At 32.9% G+C, this 14010-nt stretch overlaps 1 protein-coding gene across 2 annotated transcripts in view; it reads right to left on the bottom strand.

Annotated features, from left to right (window-relative positions):
- LRPPRC (leucine rich pentatricopeptide repeat containing) overlaps positions 1-14010 on the bottom strand; it is a 90993-nt gene that overhangs the window by 23382 nt on the left and 53601 nt on the right. For both annotated transcript variants that reach the window (XM_011361343.2, XM_023531294.1), the window contains exons 26-29: positions 8816-8884; positions 7905-7995; positions 1961-2103; positions 1717-1825 (exon numbers count right to left, since the gene is read on the bottom strand). In XM_011361343.2, the coding sequence (XP_011359645.1) occupies positions 1717-1825; positions 1961-2103; positions 7905-7995; positions 8816-8884 (412 nt within the window). The remainder of the gene's footprint in view (positions 1-1716; positions 1826-1960; positions 2104-7904; positions 7996-8815; positions 8885-14010) is intronic.

Raw genomic sequence — 14010 nt, 5'->3', positions numbered from 1 at the left:
TCAGTCAAATCAAAACTCCACTAGAATATTTAAATAGTATTGATAATGATAATTAATTTTACATTTAGGTTTAACAGATACATGGTGAGACTTAAGGATGTAGAGACTGAGTATGCAGCAATGGCTAATGAATAAAAAGTTACTCTGCATGACTGAGAAAGCATAAGAGCTTACCTTATTCTTATTTCATACGCTTTATCTCAGTGTCACATAATTTCTAGTTAAGTCAAGAAATTAAGAGGTTCAATAAGTTTCTAAATTGATTCCTTTCTACGGAAAAGAGCTAAAAACTGTCAGTATAAAAATGAATAAAAATCTGTTGCATAATGGTTTAATTATCATAAAACTTACTTGAAAATCCACACAAAAACTGAAGGACTTAAAGGTAATGGGACTGTTCTATGGAGAAAAATTAACAAGAATAAAGGAAACAATGGTAATGTATGATTTCGGGGGAGTACAACAAAGTCTTAGTGAAAATATTTAGAATACAATTGGCAAGGGTTTAAGATGGTCAGAAACCTTTTCACGTTATCATAACTAAGGTAGGCATGCCTTCAGGAAAGTTTACCACTAAAGAAAGGAAAGAAAAGCAAGGAACAGGGTTCATGTTCTGCCTCCAACCCTGAGATACAGTAATCCCCCTCATCTGAGGTTTTGCTTCCTGCAGTCCAAAAATATTAAATGGAAAATTCCAGAAATAAACAATTAATAAATTTTAAACTGCACACTGTTCTGAATAGTGTGATGAAATCTCACACTGTCCTGCTCAGGATGTGAATCGTCCTTTTGTCCAGCGTACCCATGTTGTATATACTACCCACTTATTAGTCACCTAGTAGCCATTTGCGTTATCAGATTGACGTCTGTCATGGTATTACAGTGCTTATGCCCAAATAACCCTTATTTTACTTAATGATGTCAAATTCACATAACTTTTATTACAGCATATTATTATGATTGTTCTATGTTATTATTAGTTATTGTTGTCAATCTCTTATTGTGCCTAATTTGTAAATTAGACTTTATTAAAGCTATGGATGTATAGGAAAAAACATCGTATATATGTTGTCTGTGGTTTCAGGCATCCAGTGGGTGTCTTGGAACGTATCCCCCACAGATACATGAGGGACTACTATACTGCTTGATCACTTCGACACACACTAATATGGTGGTTAATGCCCTAATCATTTTTTCCTTCGAATAAAAGCAAAATATATATTTGCCCTCCCCCCAAAAAAATTCATGGTAATGCTATTTTTCAAAGTATAATTTTTGATAAACTGTATACCTATTTTGGTATTTTAAAAAATTTCAAATGTACAGAAAATATAAAGAATAGTATAATAAACCCCTTCACAGATCTATAACCTATATCTAATAATTACTTTTAATATTTTGCCATTTACTTTATCTTGGTTCTTTAAGTATTTTAAAATAAATTATAGAAACACAGATTTTTTTTCACCCCTTAATATTTCATTATAGATCCCAAAATTTAAGGACATTTTTCCATAAATCATAATATCATTATAGTATCGAATAAAAATGAGAGCAATTTCTTAATTACCCACTCTTCAGTCAATATTTAAATTTTCCCAATTGTCTGTTAATTTAAAAAATAAAATAATTAATATATACAATTTAAGTTCCATCTTTATCCTAGAGCACTTCTAATTTGTTGGGCTATTAGAAGACCCCAGTGTACATACTGACCTCTGCTTTTCTTCCACTGGCAGGCACGCAATAGATCTTTCTCGATATTAGTTTCTACATGTGAGGGAGCTGAAGAATTCAGGGAATGTTTTTCTTCCTCAATCCACAACTTGAAAAAAAAATTATTCAGTTAAACAAAAACTGGTAAATACAGTGATCAGTTCAGTATAAAACTGGGCTAGTCTATGACCTAAAGTTATACTGGCAACAAAATCTGCTATGCTTACAAATAAAAACAAATTACCTCAGGTACATCAAACGGAACCTCCTGATTATTGTTTCTAAGGATTTCTGCTAATAATCTTAATGTCTTTCCACGAGGAATAATATTTTCTTCTTGCATTTTATTCCAGACAGCATCAGCTCTTTGCCAGTCGCCATTTACTTCTGTAAAATTTGATTAAACAGAAATTAATGAAATTACTAAGTAGAACTTATGAAAATATTTAGAACTTTTTCTTATTTGATGTTGGAAAAAGAATTATTCCAAATATTGCCTCCAAGGAAAGGAACAGAGTGACTGTGAACCAAAGGTAAAATGACCTTCTGTGTATCTTTTGAATTTGAAACCACAGAAATACCTTACCTATTAAAAAGTGAAAGAAAACAAAAAGACCTTGCACTTTGTTAAACACTTTGAAAATTATGTTGATAAAAATTTGTCGTTTTAAAGTAACTGAGAAACTGCCTGCTGCTGAAATCAGACTAAGTATGACAGGAAGTTTATTGGAAAAAGGCAGACTGTTTCATATTGAAAAACAGAGTCCCTTTTAATGTGGTAATCTAGTCTTCACAAACAGCAAAAACTCAATATAATCATTAAGCATAAAATAATACTGCTTTAAATGTGTTCTTTTTAAAAAATTGATAAGTATCTTGATTGCGCACAGTCAGCTCTAGGAAGCTTTGGGCACAAATGTTCCATAAAACACAAGTTAATTTTTCTCAAAAATATCCAAATACTAAAATAAAACGAATGGAATTTTCCTAGCCCCCTCGACCCCTCACCTCAAAATTGGAAAGCTAAGTTTTTGATAACTAATGACTCCTGGAAGTAAAAAACACATTCACACTCCATTAGAAACTTGCAATAAAGAAAAAGGTAAATAATGAGTAGGAAGATTTCCCTGAGCCACACATAGATTGCGCTCCAAACTTTCGCATAGAATATATTAAAAAGTGGCCTACACAGTAGAAATTAAAGTTCAGAGTGATTTTATACATCGTTTGATAACAAAATCAGTCTAATTAATACAAAACCCTTACATTTACAATCAATTTTCAAAACAAGACTCACATAAGCTAATTATGCTTTTCCTTCATTAAAATGTTCACATGTAATGTAAAATTCAATTTTATAAATGTAATTTTTCGAGTGTATGAATATACAAAACTAATTTGATTAAATAAAACCCAAGCCTTGGAACCTTTAAATCTGAAGAAGAGGAAGGTGGACCACGTCTGTTCCCTGCCAAAGGGTACCATGGGCTGTGGGAGACACACAGAAGTTTCCAAGAGCTGGGAACAGCACTGCTAGGGTGCTTTTTAGAGAGATGAATTTTTAAGCTAACATAACTATTCCAAAAACTGAAGTGAAGACAAGGTGAGTAGACAATGAACAACACTGTGCCTTCGGACTGAAAGATTCTTCAGACTGGGAAGACAAGGTTTTTTTTCTTTTAAAAATGTCACAAAGTATATGAAAAGCTACTACCTGGGGAGGACAAGATACTACAGAGATGCACCTAATTCAAATGGACTATCAATTTATAACAAAAAAATATTTCAAAATGCAGGTGAGAATTACTGTATATAGCATTAAACAACTCAGTTATTTATATACACATAATATTTTTTAAGGGAAAAAAATTCTTGGAAATGTACCTGAACAATAAAATATGTAATAAAAATTTGAGGCAATGAAACTAATTGGTGTGCCAAAATCTGCAGCTGTGTGTAAAATCTCACAGGTGTGCAGAAAAGCCATGCCTTTCTTTCATAATATCCCTCTGGGGCTTAAAGTTCCTTCCACCAAGAAAACAACAATTGTTATTAGAAAAATAAAATAACCACAAACCTGGGCCATGACCAGGGAATGGACACTCTGCCTCTATAATACCACCACTTTCCTAAAACTCATTGTTCCCTCTTTAAATGAAAGGACTATTAAATGATCTCTGAGAGCTCTAAAACCAAAGATTTTTGACACTGTTAGTGAATTTTACAAGAATAGACACAATTGTGGTGCTACATGTTAAGGCTACATGACCACTGTATAACAACAGCTGGCAATTTATACATGGTCTCTATGGTATTGAACTAAGATAAAGATTTCTAGTTCGGGGTTTTAATTACAAAGCTGGTAAATTTTCACATATTACAATTTCCAAATTCCCATTTGTGAATCACCTGATTATAGTCCTGAAATATTATTCTCCTCTAAAATAAGGACTCCAGGTGGGACAGGAATTATGCCACATAAGCCTGCACTATTTTGTTTTGTCTGAAAGTAAGGAACTATCGAAGACTAACGGAAGTGTCGAAAGACCTAGAAACCCATGTTAGGGGTTCCCACTGGTCAAAGATTGGACAATCTGAACACCAAAAAGAATAATGCTACAACAAATTCAAATACAAACATATAAAAAGAATTAATGAACTCACAAATCAGTGATCAACTTTGGAGGTTCCAAGGACACCAGTACTTAAAATAGGCAATTAAAGGGAAAAAAGCAAGCATTTACCTTCTCCTAAGTTTATTTCATAGTAAATAAAAAAGGAAGCCACAGAACACAACGTACAGTATGAAACGTGTAGAGTATATTACAACCAAAATAATAGGTGTATATGTAAAAAAATATATAGATACAAATGGAGAGAGAATTGGAAAGATGGTCAGTTGAAAAGTTAACACTGAGGGGTGGACACAATGAAATTTTCACATTTTGTTCTGTATACCATTGCATTACTGGAATCTTTAGTAATTTAGAATATATTCATATCTTATCTGTGTAATAATAAAGGGAAAAAAGACCACATAATGTGAAAAAAAGGTCAATGGCCATAAGTATCTGAAGAAAACAGCACATAAATAACTTCTGAGGTAGAATACATGTTATGGTTGTAAATGTAGGGTTTTTAAAAACAGATTTGAATTATTTTTATTACAAAATTACAAATGTAAACTAGCTTTATTTGAGGATAGAATACTTTATGTATACAAAGAATAAAGTATCTTTACTTTGTATATGTAAAGAAGGAATTAAAGTGTTTAGAATATAAAAAAATGTTTGGTAAGAAGGTTAAAATATTGCCATTTAGAAATAACAGTATATTCCTTATGCAGGTGAGGGAGTTGTTTTATTCATGTAATGTTTGTGGTAGGTCTTAGTAGCTAATTTGGCAAGACTATCACAATGAAACATCAAATGTATTAGAAAGGATAGAACTAAAGTTTGAATTATGACACATTGCTGTAACCGATCACCTATGAACATCATACTATACGGAGTATATAGAAAGTAAAAGCAGTTTTAGTACAGCAAATATTTAAAGGTATGAAAATAGATGTACTTTCTATTTCTTAATCTACATTAGAGTTACATGAATGTTGGCTGTCAACCATTGCGCAATGGGTTTTTTTTGGGTGCATGTTTCTGTAGTATGTGTAATTCAAGACAAAATTAAGTATCTGTGTATGATATTGTTTTATTTACTTATTTTTATTATAATTATTGGGGTGTCACTAATAAAATCAAATAAGTTTTAAGCATACAATTCAACATGTCATATGCATATTGCATTGTGTGTTCACCACTCAGTTAGATTTCCTTCTATCACTAAATATTTGAGCCCTTTTACCCCTATCTACCTCCCTCTCCCCCAAGACAGATTCTGTTTTAAAATATACAAAGCAAAAATGCTCAACAGTACCCCAAAATAATTAAGCCTCCTTTCAAGGACTAAAATTACATCATTCGAAGAATAAACTCATGAAAAATTCCAAACAAATTATTTTCAGGTAGGTAAACCAAATTATTTTCTCAGAAATCCAGAATCTAAAATCTGGATTTTTCAAGTACAATAGGACCACCATACGTTCCTTTTCAAATAAACCGAGTCTGCAGTGCTTTATGTAGTACTTCACATATTAAAGTAGTGGTCCAAGTTGGAAGGCAAAATGGAGAAGGGGGGCCGCAGAGGAGCTAACTTGCTTCTTCTTCAGAAAGAGAAGAATTAGGGTTATCACAACCAAATTATTTATAGCACTACAGAAAGTGGGAAGTATATAAATTAGGTTAAAAAGTATACTTCCGGCCCTTGAGCCCTTGAGCTTTTGAGCTACGCTTCTCTCACTTAGGCCTGCTTCCATTTCTGGAAGTGTACTATCACTTCTAATAAAGCTATTCTTTTCTGCTGTAAAAAAAAAAAAAAAAAAGGTATACTTCCCTATAATCGTTTTTCTGGCTTCCAGCCTCACAAGAGGCCACCCTCTCAAGCTACAGAGCTCCTCAGACTATTGGCTCAAATACAGAGTGAGAAATTGGAGAGAGGTGTCCAACAGAACAGATAGAAGGGATCAAGGAGAAGAAACTGGTAATAAACCTCAAAGACTGCTTACCTTTGAAGGAACTTTTAAGGTAAACTTAAAAAAACAAAACCAGCAAAAGATCAACTGCATAGCAAAAAGAAGTTTGTGAGGCTGACCACCTCTCACCCTTCCCATGACACCCACTGCACCATGTATATTCTTACAGCTGTTATTTCAGCCTGAATTCTCAGTCTTGGTTACAGGCTAACTCTTTCTGCAGAGCAACACCCTGTATCTCTGCAGTGCTCACCTCAATGACTAGCATAGTAAGGGATTCAGCTTATGTAGTCTTCTATGGGGACAATTTTAAATGCTAAGACTCATTTGGATAAATTTGGTATTTTTTCAGTATTTTTGAAGTTTGCCTAAAATTAGAATTTAAGTATGAAATAGTTCTTCAAAAGGAAGACAATGCAGAGGAAAGAGAGAATTCACACTCGAATACAGGCTATAATCCACAAATTAAGGACTAAATACTCAAAACATAACTTTTTAAATTCTATACAATCGATAACAATATCAGTATTGTGTGCCAGAATTTGATCATCATTCAAGCCAAAATTTTAAGATTGCCAATACACAGTGTAATAACCATAAGAATGTATGTGAAGTATGTACTTCAATGCAGCCAACGATTAAAATGTAAATTTTACAAGGCTTATTTTACTTACACCAACAAGATGTAAGATAAAGCTACCAATGATAATAAATACAAGTTCAAAAAGTAAATGACTCAACTTATTTGCTGCTGTTTGTTTGATGAAGAAAAATTTCCCATGAGAAAAGGAAGAAAATAAATCTACATCAAATATCTATGAAGCAAAAAAAAAAAAAAAAAAAAAAAAAAGTTGTTCCTTTCTACTCAAATACCCTAACGGCAAAGTTCCCGGATGTGTAAACTGAGATATTAGAGCATAGTTGATAACAGAGATCAAAGGTTTCAGTAATGTCAATCACTTTTAACTCTTAATACAAATACAAATTCACCCTAAGAATTAAGGGTGTGAACAAAGACTAAGGTACAAAGATGACTAATGTAGTGTTATTTTATAATATGAAAAACTGAAATCTATTGACATGTCTAGCAATGGACTAAGTTCTAGTATATCTGCTCAACATAGTATTTGTAGGTGATAAATGTAGAAAAATGTAATACAGACCTGAGTCAAAACTGTATTGTAATATGATCATATTTTAAAAAGAAATTGCTTAGCAGTGAGTTTGTATATGCATTTTTCTGGAAAAACATCTATACTCATAAACATGTTGATGGTAACCTAGTTACAGCAGTGACTGATACATCTACCAGAGGGTTTCAATAAAAAGAAGAAAAAGAAGAGTCTATCGTGGCTCTGATGAAGATTTTTCAAACTTCTCATTATTGCAGTAAGAATGCAAGAAATTATAAAGATTGTATAGTGTCTATAACATTTTGTGATAAAGTTTAATCTGGCCTCTACTTGAGCCTCTTTTGAACTTCCCACATTTGACAATCCCTGGAGCTTCCTCGAAGACTGATATTTCTTTCCTGCCACTGCCTTCAACAGAGTAAATGAACGTCACAAAATGAAAACATGGGAACAATCACATTACTTACTATACAGTTTTAGCAGATTGTAGTACAGCTGGTCTCTATCACATTCAAATAGCTTCTGTGTCAGCTCCACTAACTTTTCTAGAGTTTCAACCTTAAAAATAAGATTTACAGATGGATCTAGATTGTGTAAAGGATATAGTACAGTTGACAAATCTTAATTGCATAATCCCTCAAATTAGCTTTATCCAAAGAGTAAATTAACTTTACTTCAAAAGGGCTGAGCATAATATGAATGTACTTAATGCCACTAAACTGTACACTTATAAATGGTTAAAATGATACATTTTGTTATATGTATTTTGTATTTTATATAAAATTTTAACTTAAAAAAATTTTTAACTTCAAGAGTTCAAAGACTACTGAAGTCAAGAACACAACATGTACAATTATCTAGATAAGGGAACCACAACAAGGTGCCTTTTGGAGAATTCTAAGCTATTTGGGGTGGAGGACTGAGCGAGTATATCCTACATTTATTAATAAGAACACTCCTCCACCCAAACATTATACTACTCTTCTCCTGTGGCTTTTACTTGGCAGGATATGAACAGATATCTGGACTGAAGGAGAGGTAAAGCAGAAATTCCACTGGGCTCCCATCAGGCAACTCCTCTGGTCACTAAGGACTGAAGCAGACGTAAATTGCCAAGGAGAAAAGGGCAGCCTGCTCAAACCAACAACTACGATAAATAAAGCGAGCTAAAATCATCAGAGCTCAACTTAGAATTTTTAGGAACTACTGCACCTCAGGAACTAGAATTAAGCTATAGCTTATTTGGAAAACAACCAAAATAACATTGCTTCCATTAATAATGCTGTCTCTTAAAATCCCCAAATGCTCATAGGACATGCAGGACACTTGTTTTCTACTCACAGTTTTAGGTGCTTAAGACCAGAAATTAAACACAAACCTGATTACTTGAAATACATCTATCACAAAACCACTGAAGTCTTGCAGGTCGAGCTCTAATGCCTGGAGTCTGTAAAATAAAATAATCACAAGGCACACAGGTAAGGCTTTAGCTAAATGTTAATTTTCCCTCAAAAACAATTAGTTTTCCTTCTAATGCATCTGCTGCCTCCATCCCAAACATATACACTAAAAGAAATCTATAACTTAAACCCAGTTATGAGAGATCTTTATCTTTCATAAAGTTATGAAGGATTAGAACAGAGCATAAAATGCAATCTATACTTAACCTGTGTCTAGAAAATTCCGGTTATTTTAAAATACTTCGAGATGAACTTTCATTTCATAAATCTTAATCATTAAAATGATCAAGCGTTCTTTAGTTGAAAAAGAAATCTTGAAATGATGAACTAAATCAACTCCAAAATATGTCAAATTAAACACACATACACACGCACTTCAGAGATCCCAACAGATTCGAGGAGCGAAAATTATTAATATGTTAATATAGACTTATACAAAAATAAATCAGTGGCTTTTTTTTTTTTTCAGAAGAAACATGTTTTGTAAAATTTAGTGATAAAAGTATTCTGACTACCATAAATGCTTGCCTAGTATCTGAAACTAAATGTCTAAAGAAGTAAGTACTTAAACTAAGCTGAGTACTTAAAATTAGTCTTAGTTTATTTCAATAAAAGAGATGTTATATCCTCAACTAAAAATTACTAAGGTTTGGTCTCTAATTCTGGCTTCAAAGCAATTATTTTACAACTTTGGATACTAGAATAGAAGACAAACCATTTAACATATAATTCCAAGGATTTGTCACTGTAAGTATACTATTTCCATCATCTGTATGAGGGCTTCACCATTAAATACATTCCAATCATAAGGAAACGACATACTCATTAGCCCTGGCTGCTCCAGGCTAGGAGGTACTTTTACTCCACTCAGCTTTGTTGACTAAATCAGGTACTCCTCAAATCTAATCTCTTATTTATAAGTCCTCATTACTTTTTATTTCTTAAAATAATATTGTACGATGTTACATTAGGAACTGAAGCAGAAACTAACATCTCGGAGCTCTGGTAGAATGACAGAAAAACTGGTACAGTAGAAGTTTTATAAGTGTCCACATTTTGGGATATAAAAAATAATTTTTCAATAAGTTAATTTTGAAATATGTTCTCAAAAATCATTAATATTTACATTTCACATAATTTGTACTCAAGGATTTTCTCATATTATGTTTTGTTTCACATATATTACACTGAAAATGAAACCCACGTCGCCTGTATACAAAAAGCCCTTGAAAAAATACTAGATAATCCTCTTTAGAACATGGCAAAATGCAAGGGCTACATTCACTTACAACTTTCAATATTATTGCTGATCCAAAAACCAATGATCTAAATAGGACAACTTTTATGCAAACTCTTCCCTTTCGGGGCTGATTAATCTCTCTGTCACTGGCAGGACAGCTGACTTATATGGTAGACATTCCTATGTTTCATTTTGAAATTGAGAACTGTTTTCGCATATAAATTTCAATCATGAAAAGAACATCTAGGTCAGATTAACAAAATCTCCTAGGCTTCTGTCTACATTTCTGGCTTATCTCTTAACATCTTATTGAATTTTAAACACTGCAAGTTGAAAGCGAAAATAAAAAATGTAATAAAAGCACGGAGAAAAACAAAATTCTAACTGGGAAGCTGAATGTAACTTATCAAAAACCAGTTAATGTTTAATTAAAACAATGGACTCACCTCTAGTTTTTTGTTTTTGCTATATACAATCTACTTAATGGACAGTGAGCATAAAATAATTATTGTAATAAAAAAAACCTGGCATATTTGTTTCCACTTGTGTTACTGTGCTTCAAAACACTTTCTGAGGTTCCAATTTTACTACTAGGTTCACTTGCATAAGAACAAAAATTAATCCAAAATCAAAAATAATTTTCATTACTTAAATTTCATTACATTACTCTGATATAAATTTGCTACTGTTATAATAGGCTTTTATGTATACTAGTAAAAATAGATATCAAGTAATTATTACCTTTAAAGTGAAAAAGAAATGATTCTTTTACTTCAAGCTCTACCTCAAGAAAAACAATCTTAAATTTGACTCAAATAGCAATTTTTAACCATTTTAATTTTTCTTGCCGTTACTGCTAGAAACCGAAAATAGAAAACAAACAACTACCCCGAGCTTCACGTCTTCTAGTCAAAGAAGCATGAGGAAAATCAAGTGCATAAGGGGGATGGGACAAACAAAAAACAGGAACCCAATTATGTATCCTCCCAGCTGGGATAGCAAGGGAAGGAAAAAGGTATCATGGAACTTATTAAACCTTTCAGTAGTTGTCTTTTTCTCCAAAATCTTTAGAGAAGACTTAAAGATCATGTCTAATAAGGATAAAAATATGGATGATCAAGTCAAACTAACAGTCTACTTGAAACTAAACATGATTCACTTAACCAGGTATTACAGGAGATACTAAGTAAACTAACTCATGAGAGAGGGGTTATGAACTGGCATGAGAACGGATGTTTTTTGAAATTTCAAAGGCCAGAGTGGGGCGGGGGGGGAACCTAGCTCTAAAATCCCTTCTGTATATATAAGATCCATTTAGCCTGTTAAGGAAGGCAAATAAGGACAAAACCCTGAATCTCATCTAATCAAGAACAAAGGGAAGAGTAACAAAGATTGGGACATGGTTGTAATCCAAACTTTTGGTCTTAAACACAAAGTCATAAAAAGAAAGTTTTCGCCTCCAAAGAAGAGAGCAAATTTACTCTGGCTGCAGTGTGATGGAAGGGTAATAGCAGATAAGAAGAAACAAAAGATTCAAAAAAGAGTACTTTTGGAGAAAAGGTAAATTGTTTTGGTGAGATACTGAAGAGTCAAGAGATGATGGAGGTCATACTGAGATACATAAATTTATCAAATCAACACCTTATATACCTTAAACTTACACAATGTTATATCTTTTCTCATTTTTTTAAAACATGAGATCATGGAGGTAAAAATGAATAGGGGAACCAACAGAAAATGTGAAATCAGGACTTGATTTCAAATTACATGACTACTGCTAACTAAACAAGCTAAACACACACACTGAAGTATCTTTGCCCTAGTTACTTCTCAGTTTTTTTTTTTGTGAGGCTCATGTGAAGATGTATATGAAAATCATTTTAGAAGTATAAAAGTGTTACCAATATTACTAGTTACACTGTTTACTTTAAAATCTAGGGTTGAAACTCAAGGTAAGAAGTTAGAATAAGATATGCTAAGAAAGTTTAAAGTATAAAGTAGACTCTTACTCATCTTTGTGTTTATATCATGAGAACTTACAGTACACAAAATGAATTATCCAAACTGTGTTAATTTACTTAAATGACCTGCAACACTTCCTTCCTGGAACGTGACTGAGCTACCTTAAAAGATACTTGACTAAAAGAACGAAGATTTTCCTTTTTTCTTTTTTACAAAAAAATACCATCTTATTTTATCATAATTCATAGAAAAGGAGTGTGGGACAAGAACTCAGGTGGCCTGGATTTTAGTCCAACTCTCTGCTACTAAGAATCTGCTACTAATAAAAGAAGTAACACCTATAAAGACAACAAAATGTCTGTCTTTATGTATCAGGGGCCCCAAAAACAGTAAAGACATTTGACCCACTTCTGAGAAATGATCCTAAATAAATATCTGAAAACCAAATATGCCTTTTAGGTAAAGATGTGAATTATGATGATTACTAATAGCGAAAATCTTTATTAAAGGAAAAATGGACAAATAAACTTTAGTTCACTTATACAATGGAATGATGTGGCCATTAAAAGTAATGCTTAGAAGAGTTCTTAATTATGTGCAGAGAAATTCAGAGAGTGAGTAGGGTGAAGAAAGTATTAAATAAGTCATAGGATTCAACTTATTTCTATTTTATATAAAAGAAATATGTATTGAATAAAGGATAGAAAAACCACAAAGATGACTAGAATAATGGAATCAATATTGAGTTTTTATACTTGGCATATTTTAAACAATAATATGTTTAAGTTGTATCTATACATGTGGGAAAAAATCATATTGATCATCATCACTGGTAAGACACAGATTAAGTTCACAAAATATATTTACCTGATATTATTATATAAACTTCTAAATATAATGTTTGAACATTTCCCAATGGCACATTTCATTCCAGAATGTGCCAGAAGAAGAATGGAAGGACTAGGGATAGCTGGTAGAGGATGAGACTGCAGAAAAGACAAAAGAGCTGACTTCAACGCAAGCAAGAAAGTCACACAGAAGGTAATAAAACTAACATTTGTTAAGTGTTTAATAACGTATCAGACACTCCAGATGTGGTCTTAGTGTTATCTGATAAGAGTCTTAAGAGACAGAACAAGGATAAAGGATGAAACCACTTTCCTGCCTCCTAGCCTCTGCACAGGCAGTTCCCTCTACCTGGAATGCTTTTGCTTCCACTCTTTATGTAACTGGTTCCCAACTGGTCCTTTAGTTTTCATCCCAAATATCACTCCTCAGGAAGATCTAGGCTTTAAATAGTTCCTTTTGATATCACTTTCTCTTAACAGCAATTATTGCATTTTATTGATTTATCTTTTGAAGGTCTACCTCTATGACTAGACTGTAAGATGTGATCAATAATTACTTGTTGAGGGAAGGGGGGAGGTGGGAGGGGAGAGAGAGAGAGAGAAAAGGAGGGAAGAAGGAGGGAGGACAAACTGGTCAAACTGGGAAGTCACTGAAATGTTATAACCATCTTCTTATAGGGTTTCATTGAGGAAGTTTCAGATGACGAATCTGCAAATGCCAATTCTAAGGGTTCATGATGAGAGTTGCTGTATCAGATCTTAGTTTACCTCAAGTCAGAGCTCTGATGATCTCATGCCTTTGTTAATTCACTCTACTTTCTGCTACGGTCACTATTCTCCAATTATTAGATATCATTTGAAATGACTAAGTGTCTTAAAAATCCCTACAACTATTATCCTAATTCAGATCTTATTAATCTCACTGCCTCAAATCCCCTTTAATCTATCGTACATCCTCTGCTAGTATAAATTTCTTTTCAACACTGCTTAGAATCCATTGTCTTCAGAATGAACTCCAACCTGCTTATTCTGATATTGAAAGGTCTCTGGGGACAATTTACCC

This window comes from Pteropus vampyrus, unplaced genomic scaffold (genome assembly GCF_000151845.1).
Source record: "Pteropus vampyrus isolate Shadow unplaced genomic scaffold, Pvam_2.0 Scaffold66, whole genome shotgun sequence".
Taxonomy (NCBI): Eukaryota; Metazoa; Chordata; class Mammalia; order Chiroptera; family Pteropodidae; genus Pteropus; species Pteropus vampyrus.
Note: the sequence above shows the minus strand (reverse complement) of the source record. Positions and strands in the feature narration are given on the sequence as shown.